Source organism: Mandrillus leucophaeus, unplaced genomic scaffold (genome assembly GCF_000951045.1).
Source record: "Mandrillus leucophaeus isolate KB7577 unplaced genomic scaffold, Mleu.le_1.0 Scaffold676, whole genome shotgun sequence".
Classification (NCBI taxonomy): Eukaryota; Metazoa; Chordata; class Mammalia; order Primates; family Cercopithecidae; genus Mandrillus; species Mandrillus leucophaeus.
The window spans coordinates 1,509,146-1,527,823 of record NW_012107319.1 but is presented as its reverse complement, the minus strand read 5'-3'; the positions used below and the strand labels follow the sequence as shown (position 1 = coordinate 1,527,823).

At 38.4% G+C, this 18,678-nt stretch overlaps 1 protein-coding gene across 3 annotated transcripts in view; it reads right to left on the bottom strand.

Moving 5' to 3' along the window:
- ZNF451 (zinc finger protein 451) overlaps positions 1-18,678 on the bottom strand; it is an 82,430-nt gene that overhangs the window by 63,429 nt on the left and 323 nt on the right. For 2 of the 3 annotated variants that reach the window (XM_012002067.1, XM_012002068.1), the window contains exons 2-4: positions 18,568-18,661; positions 17,913-17,996; positions 9,714-9,794 (exon numbers count right to left, since the gene is read on the bottom strand). In XM_012002067.1, the coding sequence (XP_011857457.1) occupies positions 9,714-9,794; positions 17,913-17,996; positions 18,568-18,588 (186 nt within the window). In that variant the 5' untranslated portion in view covers positions 18,589-18,661. Of the gene's footprint in view, positions 1-5,558; positions 8,233-9,713; positions 9,795-17,912; positions 17,997-18,567; positions 18,662-18,678 lie in introns of those variants that run through there. The other variant, XM_012002069.1, reaches the window with a different exon arrangement.

The following is an 18,678-nucleotide window of genomic DNA, read 5'->3' as shown; positions in this document are numbered from 1 at the left end:
ATAAGAAGGAATTTCTCTCTCAAGAGTGCCTTGCAACCAGCACAGAGCCTGTACAGCGACTATACAAATGCAGATTCTTTCTTCTACTGTCTTCCCAGGCAGGAAGATGACAATTAGACACAAGGATTCAACATGCTTCCAAACCCTGTCAGAACATATAGAAGCTGTTCCAAGCCATTAAAGAAAGATCAATACACAGACCCTCTGTCCCAAGAATCTAAATGAAACTATTTATATAACTAGATTCCAATGAAGGCAAAAAGGAACTGGCTGCATACCTAACAGTAGTTAAATGTAAATTAAATATGTAAAAAAAAAATGAGTTGAAAACTGTGGTTAGTGACTTGGGGAAACATTTTTATTTCATCATCCACATCACTGTTACCTCACCAATCAAAAGAGGTATTAAGGGACCACAACATGATAGTTATTTAACACATTACTACATTTATAAATAAAGGTAGTATGAAACATAGCCATCACAGATAAAAGTAGGAGTTAACAAGAGGTCTAACTGCAGCCCTTAAAAGTGAATGCTGTGATAAAGCCACTCTTATGGGTAATGAAAGAAAACAGTACTATGATAACTCATGGAGCAAAGATAGCATATGAACAGGGTTAGTCTTACAAAAGTACTACTAACTGAACACAATTCTTGAAGCACTTAAAGTCAAAGTAGAACTTTTAAAAATATCACCAAATATAGGCCGGGCGCTGTGGCTCACACCTGTAATGCCAGCACTTTGGGAAGACGAGGTGGGCGGATCACGAGGTCAGGAGATTGAGACCATCCTAGCTAATACGGTGAAACCCCATCTCTACTAAAAATACCAAAAATTAGCCAGGTGTGGTGGCGGGTGCCTGTACTCCCAGCTACTCAGGAGGCTGAGGCAGGAGAATGGCGTGAATCCAGAAGGCAGAGCTTGCAGGAAGCCATGATCGCGCCACTGCACTCCAGCCTGGGTGACAGTGAAACTCCGTCTCAAAAAAAAAAAAAAAAAAACATCAAATATAAACTATTTACTTTCATGTTACCAAAGGAATATACTCAGGAATACAGAAAGCAATACGACTTGAGAGATCTCCAAAACAATACAACTTGAGAGATCTCCAAAGTCCCAAAAGAAAATACAGACAACCTGAAAATTCTTACTGAATTCTTGACAAGGTATCACAAAACCCAACACACCATTTGAAATAGGTTACCTCAACCAGTAAAGCCCTTAACGGGTTAACTTTAAGATATATCAGGGCTGTATTATATATAATAAATCCATGGGGATGGGCTTCAAAATTTTTATAAGATACCTCTAACCATAAACTATATATAATAAATGTGTGTGAACATGTAGAAATGAGAAAATAATACTACCGTTAAACAAGGTAGCACTAAAAGTTGATTTAAGTTCAAAAATCAAAGTAGTTTGAGATACTGGACTGGCTATTTTTTTTTAAAAGGGACATTAGAAGAAACTAGAGTATCTCTTCTACTAATGCTTTAAAGACATGGTATTTAAATATACAAACACAAAGCCACATCAAAATCTTGTCTAGTATACACTGATAGAATAAAAAATATCACCTACATCAAAGAGATTATGGGAAGATCAGACATCCTTTCAGAAAGAGGTGTTGAATACAGAAGAAAAGATCAATACAAAGAATAACTGATATGCTAACAACATCAAAAGGACATGGTTGGACTGTGACCATTTTCAGATATATCCCACAGGAAGCCAACAAAATTTCCAGTAATAAGTTATCTCAATGGTACCAAACACTACTAAAGTTTTCATTACAACAAAAAACAAGTAAATGAAAAGACAAAGAAGTAAAAAATATTCCACTAGTAAGAGAAGATTTAATAAAACAATATTCTGCTCATCCAGGAAGGGAAATTTCATAAAATAATATTTTAATATTTTATAAAACTCAATATATCTGGAAAAATAATAAAAAGATTTGCATTCAATACAATAATCACCAGTTTACTGATAACTTCCACCTATATATTTTCTTAGGTAAAAAATAAAGACTGGTTTGTGTATCTACTATGATAAACCATACAGAATTGATCTAGTCAATGGAATCACATGCATAAGATGCATACAGATGAGACAATCAATTATTGGACTAGCCACTAACATTAAATACAGAATGATAAATTCCAAAAGACAAGAGAACCTAAACAGTGCGAGACTGTGGCAAAATACGCCTCACATAAAAAAAAAAAAAAAAAAAAAGATTTCACAGCCAGGCACGGTGGCTCACACCTGTAATCCCAGCACTTTGGGAGGTCAAGGCAGGCAGATCACTTGAGGTCCAGAGTTTGAGACCAGCCTGACCAACATAGAGAAACCCCATCTCTACTAAAAATACAAAATTAGCTGGGCATAGTGACGCATGCCTGTAACCCCAGCTATTCGGCAGGCTGAGACAGGAGAATTGCTTCAACCCGGGAGGTGGGGGTTGCAGTGAGCCGAGACACGCCATCGCACTCCAGCCTGGGCAACAAGAGCAAAACTCCGTTTTAAAAAAAAAAAAAAAAAAAAAGATTTCACTTATTGCAATCTTTAAACTACTTCTACAAATATCTAATCCATAATTTCAAACCTTCATCAGAATCCCAGTCAACTAGTTACATCTTCAAGAATAATCAATGTCATGTCCATCCACATCAGTATCCAATTTTACCAAAGGGATTCTGGAATGTGTCTTTTTCAACCTCCTTGTTTACAGTACCTGAGAGGTTATCCTGGATGTATCAGGTCCTTAAGGACATTATCAATCAGGTCACTGAGGTATCACTCAGTAAATTATTAGTGTAGTACTAATAAAGCATACTAAATAGTGTCCTAGTAGCCTGAAAGAGTTTATGCTCCCTTCAAAATGTCATTTTGAGGGTTAAATAAATGGAATTATACTGATAAAGAAGCTGCCACACAGTTTAAAAAAAAAATAAAAGTTTAACTGTAATTATACTGATAAGGAAGCTGTCATTCAGTCTTTTAAAAAAAAGATAAAGTGTCAGCAAATTTACTGCTTTTTAAAAATGTCCGTGCTTATTCTAACCAAGTAAACACACCCACTTATCAAATATTAAGTTGTGTTACCATGGCTAAGAACAAGGTTAGATATGAGACAATCAGAAAACCTAGAGCGCATCTATAGAAAACAAAGCTGTCTTAAGGCCCCCCAAAATTGGCCACTCACTAATAACAAAAAAGAACTACTGTCTAGTTAGTTAAATAAGGGGGAGGAAGGTATACTCTACAACCTTCTGAAATGAATCAACAGTGCTATAAACAAATTAACATTCAGAAGGGAGTACATTTAGATAGTGCAATTGTACAAATGATAGAGTAATAAACTACAAGATTAAATCACTGTACAAAATTCACATAAATACCACAAGCAATATATGCAAGACATCAAAGTTTAAGTTTTAAAGAAAAGTGTAGAATTTAAAAAGGCACTTCATATAAAAATGGAAACAGTACTTCCCTATACACAGTAACTACAAGAAACCATATTGTCTCTGTATACATTGTATATCTAATCAAGAAGTAACATTTTGAAGAAAAAAGATCATTAGATACATCCTTTTTGAGAATAACAGATCATTAAACTTGCAACTATTCCAAGGCCTCCTAGAAAACCTAGAGGTATTTAAACATTAGAGGTTGGCCTACTAGAGAATTTTGTTGCAGGCTCTGAACACGGCAGGCATAATACGAATATTTATTATCTAAGAGTTTCTGATTCTACTGGGGTAATCTCCCTAGACCAAATCCTCACTTTAAGTTTTATAACATTATCATCTTTCAAGTATGCCAGAGATTTTAAAATAATAAAAAATAAACACATTAAAGATATTTCTTTCGCACTCAAGAAACTAATCTACAACTAAAAACTCTTCCTGATATGCATTCTGTCTCCATCCCTATTAAACGGTCAAATCCTTTCAGAACTACTTGGTCACCAATTTGATGATTTCCCTATACCTTTACACTTTGAGGAAAACAGAGTATCTGGAGACACTTGGGCATATCAGTTAGAGTAACTAAGAAAGGATACTTTTACTTATTACTGGGCAACATAAATATCACAAGAGGAAAAGAGAACAGCAACATCATCTTACGAATATTTAAGAATGGAGGAGCTGCGCAACAATGCAAATATAGTCAACACTACCATACGTTTAAAAAATGGTTAAGGTGCTAAGCTTTATGTGCCTCTTTTCTTTTCTTTTTTTTAAACCACAATTTAAAAGGCAAAGGGGAGGGGAAGTATATTAAAGGGAAGTGCCAAAATAGTTTCAGACAAACACATTTTCAGGCATAACTTATTTTGGTTTAGTTTAAGGTTTGAAATAAGGGTATATCAAAAACCACCAAGTTTATGACATAGCATCTAATTCAGGGAAGGAAAAGGGGAGAAATGGAAAGTGAAAAGAGTCTGAAGTAGCCTTAGCTAGTTAGGAACACTTATGTGCAGTCACATAAAACATTTCCAAGGTCTCTCACCACTGAGTTCTCCAGTGGCAAGTTCTCTAAGATAAAACTACAGTGCCAGTATCAAGAGCACATGGGATTGCTTGATTGGTGCAATGCACATAAGCCACAAAAATGTATGATTTCTTAGGCCTTTGTTTCTGTTCAGGTAATCAATATTCTTCTAGGGTTTAGTTTGAAAGACAGTTTGTAAAGAACACTGGCATGGACCTTTTCCACAGAAGTGGAAATAAAATTTTGTGTAAAATACAGAAAAATAAGGTAAGTATTAACTCTTTATATGACTGGGCTAAATCTGCAAAACAATACCCCCTTTATTAAGACTAGTTCAAGTTTAATCTACAAATAGGACAAACATGACCAATACAGTACCCGGAAATTAACTGACAAAATAATTTCTTCCAAGTAGTAAAATTTACGCCAACAACCTCTGTAACACAAATAAGGAAAGGAAGAAAAGTAGATTTTAAAATGGGTGCTGAATATAGTTATGATGGGGGAGGAGGAAGGAGCTTCCAATAAACTATTAAAAATCGTGGCACCAGAGAAAATGTCAATTACCACTGTGCAACAACTATGGCAAGAAGCCACATACACCATAAAACAGTGCCATATTCAATTAGTAGTATATCCAAAATGCCTCGACCAAGCAGATGAAAAAACACAGAAGTTACAGAATTAAGTCTGTCAATTAAAAGAAAAACAACTGGTTTTGGCTGCCAAGCAAATAATACTAGGTGATGTATTCAGACCCCTCAAACTTGACATATTCTCCATTCCTGATGTCATGCTGTGAAGACATGGATCTAAGGGCTGATATACCACACATCCACTACCTTGAGTCTAAAGAGAAGATACTGTGGGACATATAACTGAGGTATCTGCTGCCAGTTCCAGTACGGTGAAAAACTATTACTGGGATCAACTGGGAGCAAAAAGATAAGCTGTCTCTTACACTAAGAATCTGACTAAATTAAGTAACCAAGTAACCAAGAATGTATCACTGAAGTCTTGATTTCAGCCTTTCAAATCCTTAATGGATATCCTGTTCTCTTCCCTAAATCCACAGCTATGCTTTAAATCTTAAGGATTCCCAATAAAATCTAGACTGATGGTATCCCTCTTTATTACAGTAAGGGGAGAAGATTGTCAGGCATGTTTGGAATTCTTGCTCTTAGGAGTTCAGATTTTCATGCCTGGATCGTGTAACATCCTTTATTTCCAGGGCACTGATGTGCGTATCTTTTTTGTATTTAGAGTGTGATGCACTATCAAGCTCAAAAGAATTAAATGTTTAGAAGGTAGGTTGTTTAAGAAGGCCATCTTGGTGAAAGGCCCAGCTTACAGTGAGAGACTACCATGACTCAGTCTTACAACTTGATATGAGAGCTTGATAGGTCAAAGACTATTAGGACTGATGACAACAAAGAACTCTCACATGTAGCTTTATGAGTAGTGATGGTATGGTGGCCATCAAAGTCTTGATGAAGATAGTTACTGTGCAATTTCTACAGAGATGTTATAGGTAGAAGTCTTTTTCCAGTTGGTGTCCATAGAAGACCTGTGACATCTAGCCATTCCAAGGGGAAGCAAACTGGATTTGGCAAAATTTGACTTGAATTCCAGTTGACACAAAGCTTCATGGCTGATTCTGAAGTCTCACAGAGCTTGACAGTAGTATGAACTCTTGGTTAGTTGACCATCTTGACATAAAGACATTTTAACAGATGTGTCATTTTGTGAAGATCTGTCAAACTGAAGCCTGAACAAGGAAGCACTGATAACCTAAAAATGAAGGATTTACCTCTGGTCTTAGTAAACAGAGATCTAGTATTAGGTTATTTCTAGATTCAAAATATCTGCTAGTCCTCAGTTTACAGATAAGATTTTCCTGAGGAACAAATCTTTATATTTTTCTTTAATCACAAGAGGATTCAGATTCCTGAGTGGCCCTCCTCCAAACTTATTTTTGGACCAGAAATAAAGGATAAACATTTGTCCAACCCTTTCAAGAAAGTCTCCACTGCTCACTTGGTCAGTAAGTCATGAGTTTATTTTATACTTCATTTCAAAAGTCTACAATTCAAATGTCAGCTGTGATCATTCCAGACATGCATTCAGTTTTTGAGATGATCTCCTACCTGTAGATTCTATTTGTACGAGGAGGAACAAGTAAAATAGTTAGGATCTTGAATGACTATTCTGCTGAACATAAAACAGGTTATTAATTCTTGTACCCATGGCGTTCTGGAGAGTCTCCCTTCTTTCTATATCTATAGGGGTGGTTTCGAGGTTTGTACCAATCCCCTTTGGAGTATCCTCTATTGTGATAATGTGCTTTCTGATCATGACTATAAAAGTATCGATGCTGATTATAGTATTTGTGATCTTTATAGTCATTTTCTTTTATACTGTTCTCTTCTGCAACAACAGCTTTTACATCTTGTCCAAAAAGGGAAGTACCATCAAAGGGCAAGTGGGAGATCTTCTCCTGGGTTTTCTTAGTAAGAGATGTAAGTCGAAGCCAGGCCTGCCTTCTATAGTCTATGGCCATGGCCATAACTCTGACTACAGAATCCATTATGTCCCTAGTAGTACAAAGTTGCCAAAGGCCTGCATCCATACCATCAGATATTATACATCTTGCTTTTCCACGATCAAACTCTGGGTCATGAACCAGATCTTCCATGTCTTCCCAGAGTTTACGCTGATATTGAGTCATATAAGCCATGTAGCTAGCAGCTCGGGCTGCAATGGAGGCAGCATGGTAAAACCTACAACCCATGACCTCCATTTCTTTTGAGGTAGAATCTAGAGGGGATGTTGTATTTCCTCTTTTGCTGTGTTCTAATGCTTCTACAATGGGGCCTTCAGCTGGTGGGTTTGGTTGGAAAGGAGAGGTGTCCTTGGCCACAGGATATACCCTGTGTCCCATGAAGGAAGAAGGATGGCAATCAGCAGGGTCTTTAAAAACCTCAGTGGTGGCAATTCTCAGAAGAGGATGCAATGGAGGAACCAAACGTTTTTTAGAAGTCACACAATCAGGTTTCCCTTCACATGACTCTGCTTCAGATTGTAATGTCACCCTTTTTATAACACCTCTTTGTTCCATTCTCTTCAAAAGACCTGTGAAACTAGATTGGCTGGGGTCAGATGGCTGCCCTTTGTCATCAGCTGATGGTGATTTGTAATCAGTTTCTTCTTCAACTGTGGATAAATTTTCCTCCTTAGAGGTGGAGATGTCCCAAGGAACTGAGGAGTTCTCACTTGGCCTAGAATGATGAAATCTAAAACAGCTCCTGGACTGCAGATCACGTATCACTCGGGACATTTCAGCTACTTGTGTCTGGAGATAGAGGATGGCATCCCGTCCATGCTGTGAAGCTGAAGAAGAATCTATACATAAATTCTCTTTGACCTCAGAAGAGGCCAAAGATTCTTGGGGGACCAGAAGTGGAGATGAAGGCAGAGTCTGAAAATTCTGTGACGATTTAAGGGTCTCTGTCTCAGAGATCTTAGTATCTGAATTATTTTGATCATTTTTCTGGTTCTCCAATGGGTTCTCAACAGAGGAAGTTTGAGAAACTATCCTTTCTGGACTGCTGGAACAACTCCCAGAGAAGGAGCTGCTATCTCCAATGGGAAGAGGAACACTGCAGCTAGAGCACATTTCTGGGCGATGATTCTCAGAGGATGGCACCTTAGATTCAGGCATTCTCTGGGTTATCCACATGAACAAGAAAACCAAGGAAGAGAAAAAAATGCTTTTAATATGTTAACTTTCAAGTGCAGAGATTCACGTCCAGTAAGTAGAACTCAATTTTTAAATTATTATAATTAACAGTGAAAGATACAATCCACTCAAGGTCAGCAAAAGGAATCAGAGAAGTCAAATCCACAAACTTTGCTACCCCAAAGACCCAATATCAACTATTGGCATTAATCTGGGACTCTGTTTATGAAAAAGTAGAGAGTAAAAACAAGCTCAGATCATGTGGTGCTACCCTGGCTGCTGTTTGGTCCCGTGTTAGCATAAGAATAAGTGCTGAGACCACTCATAAGAATAAAAGAAAAAAATATTCCATTCAAGATATGTTAAGTTCTATTCAAGATACGCAAGAAGCTAACGATGGCAAAGAGAACTTAAGGAAAGTTCCACTAAGAAGAAAAAAAAATCTAAAACTCCCCCATTAGAGTCATTTTAAGCACCTTTGAAAATTCTGTCATTCACTCTCCATGAATAACAAAACTTTCTAGTCGTATAGTCCTACTTTATGGTTTGTAGTATAAGGAGTTATAATTTGTTACCTCATTTCATCCTCACAACAACCCTGTGAGGTAGGTATTATTCTTATTTGATTGAAAAACGGAGGTTAAAAGGTTACTTAATTTATCCAAAGTCACAGAATTTGTAAAGAGTAAAGCTGGGACTCAAACCCAGGTATTCTGATTCCAAGTCCAAGTCTCTCAATCCCCTATATCACAGAGCAAGAAGTTTGTGGCCACTCTGAACAGTAAGAGTTTTCTAATCCAAGAAGAAAACAGCCCATTAACAGAAGTTTGGGCTAAAGCAAGGACAAATGAAAGGCAAGACTGTTACAAAGGGCTCAACTAGTTCACTTCTCAGAGCAAGGAAAGTATTGGTCCAAGGGTCAAACCTACAACCAGTACATCACAGGTAAGATAAGTAACTCTAAATATGTGGGGCACAGACAAGGTGAAAGGGATGATGACTGAAGTAATATATCTCCTATAAACCCTTCCCTCACTTTTCATTCTTAAAAGGATCTCTACATATCCTTTTTTCTAAGAGAAAACAAATTTTCTGTGGTCATGTGGTTCTGGAACAAAAGAATCCTGTTGTATAGGGCACCTGAGGAGAATATAGGAAAAGAGAAGGGAAAGAGGAATCAATAAGCTTGCAGTTTTTATTCCATTTCCCTTTTATCAGATACCACCTCTAAGGCTTAGAATTTCCCAGAGTCTTATTACCATTTTTTCATATCGTCACTCAAAGTAGAGGAAAAAAACTGGAAGTAGGAGATCTGGGCAAAGAACTCCTTGGACTACCTATTTTAGCCCATTCTAATAGAACTGGCTATTTCTAAACACAGGCATCACTGATTTGATAACTCTCTTTAGAGAATACCTCTTAAAAGATACAAATGAAGAAACACAAATCAAATATAATGTACTTACATCAGTATGAGAGGTGCTAGGCTCTTCATCATCACTGCTGACCAGATCAATGTATTCAAGAACAGGTCGTAATGGTCCTTCCTATAAACGATCAAGCAAATGTACAAGCCATTAACAGTTATTCAAACCAAATTAGCATTTAAACCTACTAGTTTTTTTGGTTGGGACTGGCAAGAATTACTCTGAAGAGGGAGCTTTGTGGATAGCAGAAAATAACCAGAACAAAAGCAGCAGAGGAAAATATTCAAAATACATAAATATAAAATGATGACAAGACCTAAAAGGAAGTACCTACACACCTGTAGAGTATTAAGGCCATGTCAATTACTTGGGAAAGGAAAATTAATATAAGAACAGTGCTACAAAGATACAAATATTATAATCCAGTGCTTTACACCTAGAATTGGTATCAAAAGTCTGTTAATACATCCAAGTTCAAAAATGAATTTGACTTATAGCTCAGCTTCATCACCCACCACTGCAGAGTCAAGCGTTAAACCTGAATTATTCTGCATTCTTTCTTTCCATCCAATCTAATTTCTTCATCAACCAGGCCTTGAATGTCAGGCTTAAAAGCCTAGATTTTATTCAATAGGCAAAGAAAATAAAAAAATAATAATAAGACAATAACATGAGAACTGTGCTTCAAGAAGATCAATCACTTAGAGGAGTGTGGACAGCAGGCAAAGCAAGATAATCAGTACAGGCACATGATAATGCAGAACTAATGGTGGTGATGGCAAGAAGAGTATGGTAGTGGACATACAAGAGAATACAAGTAAAATGGAAAACTAAAAGAGACTGATTATTAGGCCGGGTGTGGAGGCTCATATCTGTAATCTCAGCACTTTGGGTGGCCAAGGTGGCAGGTCACCTGAGGTTAGAACCACGCCCAGCTAATTTGTGTATTTTTAGTACAGATGGGGTTTTACCATGTTGGCCAGGCTGGAGTTTGAGACCAGCCTGACCAATACGGTAAAACCCCATCTCTACTAAAAATGTAAAAATTAGCCGGGCACGGTGGTGTGTGCCTATAGTCCCAGATACTCAGGAGGCTGAGGCTGGAGAATCGCTTGAACCTGGGAAGCAGAAGTTGCAGTAAGCCAAGATCATGTCACTGCACTCCAGTCTGGGCAACAGAGCAAGATTGTCTCAATAATAATAATAATAACAACAAATATATAAAATAAAAATACATTTGAAAGATTATTTTAAAAAAAACAAAACAAGGAGTCAGTGATCTCTAAGGTTTTAAGCTCAGGTGTAATGCCATTAGTATAACTTTGGAAAGCAGAAACAGAAAGCTGACATTCCTATGGGCTGAAGTAACAGTAGTACACAGGGTGTATCCAGCAGACAGCTGAAAATGCAGGCCTCCAATCTGGGAAGTACGAACATACCTGGAAATAAAGATTTGAGAGTTGCTCCCCTAGAAGACTATTAAACTCTAGAACTAAACTGAACTATCGTATCGCCTCAATAAAAAGCTGTCAGTGTTAAATGTGGCCAGAAACACAGCAACAATAAAATGCCACTGAATGTGGCAACCAGACATTTTTAAAGGTGTTTGAGAGAGCAACTTTCAAGAAAGTAGTGAGCACAGAAGCCAGGCTCTAAAACACTTGAGAATGCAGCAGAAAAGACCATATTATTTTGAGAAATCCAGTATGCTGGAAACAAGAGAAAGGAACACAGAAGAAATAATAGTTGAGGAAAGGATTTTGTAGCATGTAGAAAGTTGACTGTTGGAGACAGAAGCTGAGATCTAGGTAATGATCTTCTTCCCTAGAATAGGCATCCAGTCTCGAAGACAGCTTCTTTCTCCCCTATGCTATGACTTCTGCTCAACCAAGAAACTGCCATCTTTTGGGTACTAATTCAGATACCATATAAAACAAGAGGGCAAGACTGGGCAGGGATCTGTAACAAAGGAATTGAGATTTTTGCTCAAACTATAAGGCAGAAGTAAAAAATAAAGAAAGAGAGGAACCAATACTCTCCAATATATGGTCAACAGAGCTGAATCACCTACTTTAAAATCTATGCCTGGTATGAAGAATGTAGGCCATGCACGGTGGCTCACACCTGTAATTCCGACACTTTGGGAGCCAGAGGCAGGTGGATGACTTGAGGTCAGGAGTTCAAGACCAGCCTGGTCAACATGGTAAAACCCTGACTGTACTAAAAATAGGAATAGGGCGTTGTGGCAGGCACCTGTAGTCCCAGCTACCCAGGAGACTGAGGCAGATGAATCACTTGAACCCTGAAGGCAGAGGCTGCAGTGAGCTGAGATGGTACCACTGCACTCCAGCCTGGGCAACAGAGCGAGACTCTCACAAAAAAAAAGAAAAAAGAAGACTGAAAATCATATGTTCGATCCAAGAAGAAAAATTAAAATACGATAGCTTTTCCCATTGATATAATGATCTTACTTTGCTCTCTTTAAGAAATATGCATTAGGAACCTTCATTATAGGCCCACAGAAATAGTAAATACAAAAGCCCCCCAACCGGCAACCAGAAATACACAGAGGCAGAGTTCTCATGCACAGAAAGTAAAGAGGAAGATGAAAGATGACAAGATGCAAGGTAAAAAGTAAAATGGGCTGGAAAAAAAATAAGAAAAACAGGATGGGCATGGTGGCTTATGCCTGTAATCCCAGCACTTTGGGAGACCAAGGCGGGCGAATCATCTGAGGTCAGGAATTCGAGACCAGCCTGGCCAACATGGTGAAACCCTGTCTTCACTAAAAATACAAAAAATTAGCCAAGCATGGTGTTGGGCGCCTCTAATTCCAGCTACTCAGGAGACTGAGGCAGGAGAATCACTTGAACCCGGGAGACTGAGGCAGGAGAATCACTTGAACCCAGAGGTTGCAGTGAGCCAAGACCGTGCCATTGCACTCCAGCCCGCGTGAAAAGAGCGAAACTCCATCTCAAAAAAAAAAAAGAAAAAAGAAAATGATCAAAAATAGAATTTAAAAGTAGCTGCAGGCAGGATGGCTCATGCCTGTCATCTCGGCACTTTGGGAGGCCAAGGAAAGTGGATCACATGAGGCCACGAGTTCGAGACCAACTGGGCCAACAAGGCGAAACCCTATCTCTATTAAAAATACAAAAATTAGCTGGGTGCGGTGGTGCACATCTGTAATCCCAGCTACTCAGGAGGCCGAAGAACAAGAATCTCTTTAGTTCAGGATGCAGAAGTTGCCGGGAGCTGAGATCACGCCAGTGCACTCCAGCCTGGGTGACAGAGGGGGACTCTTGTCTCGGAAAAAAAAAATCTGTAGTAATGTTTAAAGGGAAGGAGTAAGGACAGATAAGGTTATCAGAAATTTATTCTTGCAGTGAACCATTAAACCAATATGCAAACATTTTTCAACTACTGAAGAACAACAATTTTATATGATTCACACTAAGAGAAAAGAAAAAAAGGAAAATATGGGTAGAAAATCCAGACAGGTGTGGTAGATCACGCCTATAATCCTGGCACTTTGGGAGGCCGATGAGGGAGGATCACTTGAGCCCAGGAGCTTGACAACATCCTGGACAAAATAGTGAGACCTCATCTCTACAAAAATAAAATAAATTAGCTGGGCACCGTAGTGCGTGCCTGTAGTCCCACGTATTTGGGAGGCTAAGGTGGCAGAATTGCTTGAGCCTAGGAGTTCAAGGCTGCAGTGAGCTATGATTATGCCACTGCACTCCAGCCTGAGCAAGAGTGAGACCCTATCTCTAAAAAAAAAAAAAAAAGAAAGAAAGAAAAAGCATCACAGAAAATCCAAAATTGAGAAAAAGCAGAAGTCATTTAGAATATACATTCAACAAATAATTACTGAGCTTTAAGTGATAGAGTAGAATGAGAAGGGGAATCATGTTGAAAATCACTAAAATGGCAAAGAGATTGAGTGGAAAAATAAGGACAGACATGTACCCCAAAGGAAAAGATTACTTATACACAAATAGTGTACACTAGCTAATTTTCACAGTGGATATGGAAAAACTTCCATGATAATGGGCTTACAGAAGTAAAACATTTAGTATTCCATTTATTTACTAAGAGTCAGTAACATTTATTGAGCCCTGTACCATGCCTTGTGCAAAGCTTTTCATGTACTTTTCACTTGATCCCCAAATTACTTTACGAGGTAAGATATTGAATTATCACTATTATCCCATTTAACAGATGGGGAAACTGAGTGAGGTACACTTGATTCTCTAAACACAACTGGCTGTATAGTCACTATAATTGTGAGTTAGTTCAAAACATAAATACTATTTTTAAAACAATGTTTATTAACCTAAGCTTCTGAAATAACACATTTTTTCTTCCTTCAGTAAGAGAAAATGGACTACCTCTATTACCCCATCTCTGAATACTTTGTAACACTGACCAAAAATAAATTACCAATTTCTCAAAAGAAGTTATATTTATAATAAAAACATCAAGAAAAAAATAATTTGCTATAATATTTATAATTACTACTTATATCTTAAACTATAACTGCATATGGTCCTGTAATTACAAGGTATTTTTATTAGCATCTGTTCTATCCATCAACTAGTAAACCATCATTCTCATGCCCTATTGCACCACTAACAAAAAATAAAGGATTCTAAGGTGGGCATGGTGGAGTGCACCTGTAGTCCCAGCTACACAGGAGGCTGGGGCGAGAGGGTTGCTTGAACCCACAAGTTTGAGACTGCAGTAAGCTAGGATCATACCACTGCACTCCAGCCTGGGCAAGAGATCCTGTCTCTGAAATAGAAATAAAAAATTAAATAAAAATAAAATTTAAAAATTAAAGAATTCTATTCCCAATACCACACAATTTAGGGGCAGAAGCACATGTAGAAGCATGGCAAAACAGTTTAGGGAAACAGTTAAACTAATATTCTAAGTTTTAAAATATGTTTCATGAAATAAAAAGCTTTCATTCCTGTTATCAGAAAACTGATTCTCTAGGCCAAAGCACCAATTTCCTACTAATTGGAAAGAGATGTCAATATACCAAAATATGGTCTACTAAAAAGGTAGTTGACTACAACCAAAGTTTTATCTAAAACAAAGAATATGGATTTGAGCATAAATCTAAAACCCTAAATAACTCATCATTTTTTTTTCCCTATATAGAGAAGTTAGGGACACAGGTTACTCGTGCAGTCCTGACAGGCAACATTTCAAACAGTTTCCAATTGTGCCTATTTTATAGTTCAAATTTAATCCAGCATTCAAGATCTATACTACATGGCCCATGCCGCCTCCTCCCACTTTAAAAAAACAAAAAATCTTTCAGAACTACACATAATCCTCTCTGCTTTCCCATTCTGATGCTTCTCCTTGTTTCTTCTACTCAAAATGCCCTTTTAAACACATGTAAATACTAACTACTACTTATTACTACCACTAACTACTACGATGATAAACTGCAAGTCTAATGTCCTTTTTTAACAGCCCTATGTACTTTCTGTAAAAGAACTTTCTACTACCTCTAAGGACTATTTACATACTTCTCACCTCCTATCTCGTCATTCATACTAAAATACTGATCTTTAAGGGTAGCATGTATTTCAAATTAATCTTTGTAGCTCTAAGGAACTTAACTCACGGCTTTGCATATTATGAGCTTCAACACTATTTTTATTTACATCACAGCCCCAAGACACCCAGCCAAATAATCCTATTTCCTGCCTGACTCCTGTCTACTGTAGCTAAAGTATTAATACTTGACCTATGTGGTAGTGAAGCTATTTAGAAAATTATATCCTGATTTCACTGACTATTTTGAAATTTCCAATGATTCTACGCTATATCAATAATCTTGGCTGAAACCTGAATCTCTTGTTATTGTTTTGTTAGCAAGATTACGATAGGTTCCCTCAGCAGTTTGTATACCTTTATATCTAGAATAGCACTGTGAACTATCACATCATCAGCTATTAGTTTTTTAGAAGTAAAGCACATAAAAAATCTGCAATTTCAAAGAAAGATATAAAAATAGCAGTTGAATAAAGGATCATATTACTAAACAGAAATAAGAACAACAGACCTAAATGAGAAGTTTTTGTTATGGCAGCATTCTGTTTCTTGATTTAGGCACTGTTTACACACACGTATTGGCTTTGCAAAAATTTATCCAAGAAGTATACTTATGAATTGTGCACTTTTATGTTTATTTCAATAAAATTTAAATGAGAGGGCCCATTTTTGCACCTCCCCTCCATATCTATATCACTCCTTTCCTTCAGCTGGGTTTAGTTTCAGATTCTGTATTCTACAAATCACAGAATAACTGCTGTGCCACCAAGTGGACTAAAAGTGGGAAAATCAGATTAGCAAGAGCTATGAAATCCAAACCTTAAAAATGAAGTGACATCACAATACTCACTTTTTATCTGAAGAACTCAAACTTTTTCATCTTTACTGAATAAGCATTACTGGCTGGAGGAGTCACATATAGGATTGGATTCCAGAGAAAAGTAAATATTCTGTCTCCGAACATATTTTGAAATATAATTAAGCTATTATTGTCATTTAAGTGGTGCCACTTAAATGTAAAGCGAAAAATTTTAATAGGCTTCTTCTAGTATTGTAATTGCACTTAAAACATATAATTCACTTCTCCATGTGGAGCTGTGAAACCTCTGAACCTTTATTTGGGAACAAGAGTAAGAAGTTGTATCATGTTGGATATTCAATGATTGTACATTCTTTATTCTTGATGCAAAGACGTAAGTGATCCTCTACATCTAACATAAAATTTAAAAGACTCCTTTAAACCAAAGCTGAACTCAAGCCTATATTAACTAGTCACAAGCTACACTGTAATTCATTACACAAAACATTTTTCAAATATTAAGAGATTCTACTTGTGTTTCTCCAAGGGCCATAGTTCATAAAGAAGTATGTCATTCCTAGTATTATTTCTACTAAACACCATGAGAAAAACACTCGGTTCACAAATATACCAAGATTCAGGAAGAACCTGAGATATCTGTCCTCAAGAGCCATGGAATCCTGTTACTAAACATACTTCAGCCCATGGTGAAGGAAAGGGTAGAACACAATTCAACCCCATCCTCTACTCCAAATCCGTACAAATTCAAAATGAAAAGGAGAGACCACAATATACACTGGTAAAGGGAAAGAAATTCAATAAAACAATCTTGTGAAGGACTCCTAAACAAATCTATTAAAATACCATACAAAAATGAATTACCAAAACGGCCCTAATGCTGGGGAACAAACTGTTTAATAACCAGTTTTACAGGGTTTCCCAGCATCCACCACAAATGCACATCAGACACTCAACAAAATATTCTACAGCTTGAATACCAAACTGCAACTAACTACGGCATTCCAAAAGAGGAGTTTGGGACAGAACTATTTTCTGCCTAGCTAGCTGAGATACCACTTTACACAAAGCCTTTCTAAAACTCCAATAACTATGGATGAAAATCATCCCAAAATACATCATAAAACATCTCCTTCTGGTTTGGAAACCAATGCTGTACAAAGTGTGCTCAGAAATCCACATGTCCCTGCACTTGTCTGAAAATGAGAATTCCTAGGCCCCACCTTGAAATTCTGATTCGGTAGGTCTGCAGCGGGGCCCAGGAATCTGCCTGTCTATACTTACTAAGGCTTGGAAACTACTGTCCCAAAGGGAAGAAACTCAGAAAAATAGAGCATGTTCCCAGTGATGCAGGATTCTTCATTATGAGCATCAACTGTACTATGCTGTAACATGATGATCTCAGAGGTTAGCGAAATCTTCAAGCTATTTGTCTTCATGTTAGAAGCACCATAACGCTAAGATTCTGGGCTCTCGCAACCCTTCCTGTTTTCTACGACCTTGCTCATCATTAGCTGCTCCTTCCTCCATGTCGCCTTTACAAGTTACTCTTGCTCCATTTCAAAACAGCGTCTTAGAGACCAGCGTTTTATCTTAAGTCTAAATGAAAGGTAGGGGGTGAGATTTAGTGTACAGCACGTTCTTTAGGCCATGCTCTTTGTGATGGCTACGGGGGTGGCTCAGACAGCTCTTTTGGTAAAGATCTCAATCCTGTGCCATGCTCCACAGTGTCTAGTATGTATCAGACACTCATAAACATTAAATGACCAGGTGAGGTAAAATTACATAAGGGCCCACCATAGTCTTTTACTCTGGGAAAAACCCAATCATCAGTTGCTACTTACACTGACAAACTGAATGTCGTCTTCATTTTCATCCGTTGTTGACTCAGATGCCTCAGGGCCAGCTGGAGGGACAGATTCTATTATCTATAAAAACAAGCCAAAACATGCTTATCTGTTCAGCCACATTCTTGTAGGAAGACAGCGTTTCCGAAAGGAACAATTAAAAACAAAGAGCTCTTGAGGAAAACGAACTGAGCACAATTTCACGCAAACCCGACCAGGAACAGAACTCGAGCAGTCGGCTCTTGCCACAGCATGTGCGGAGCTGCAGGGACTCAACGCTGAAAACGCAGTACCAGCCTCTCAGAATTCCCCTTATCTACTCCAGAAGGAGGACTCTGGAATTCCCCTTATCTACTCCAGAAGAAGGAACGCAAGCTCAACACCAAAGGGCAATCCTGCCTTAAAACGTCGCTCCCACTGGCCCAGCCGGGGCCACAACGAACGCCGGGCCCCGTGCGGGGGGACGGGCGGCCATTGTTGCTGCGGGTTCCTCGCTCAGACACGCACCAGGTCTCAGAGCTGGGCTCTGCCCAGGAGGCTGGAGAGGTATCGCCCAGAGGCTGCGATGGAGCACCAGGCCTCAGACCGCAGAAAACATAAACCCTTTGCGGTTCGCCTCTGAGAACGCCAGGGCCCTCACTCGACTACTCACCTCCGACCCCGGGTCTCCCATGTCTCCGACGGCCGTGCTGACAGCACCACTGCTCCTGCTGTCCCTGCCGCCGCCGCCGCCGCAGCCGCCACGACTCCCCTTCCCGCCCTG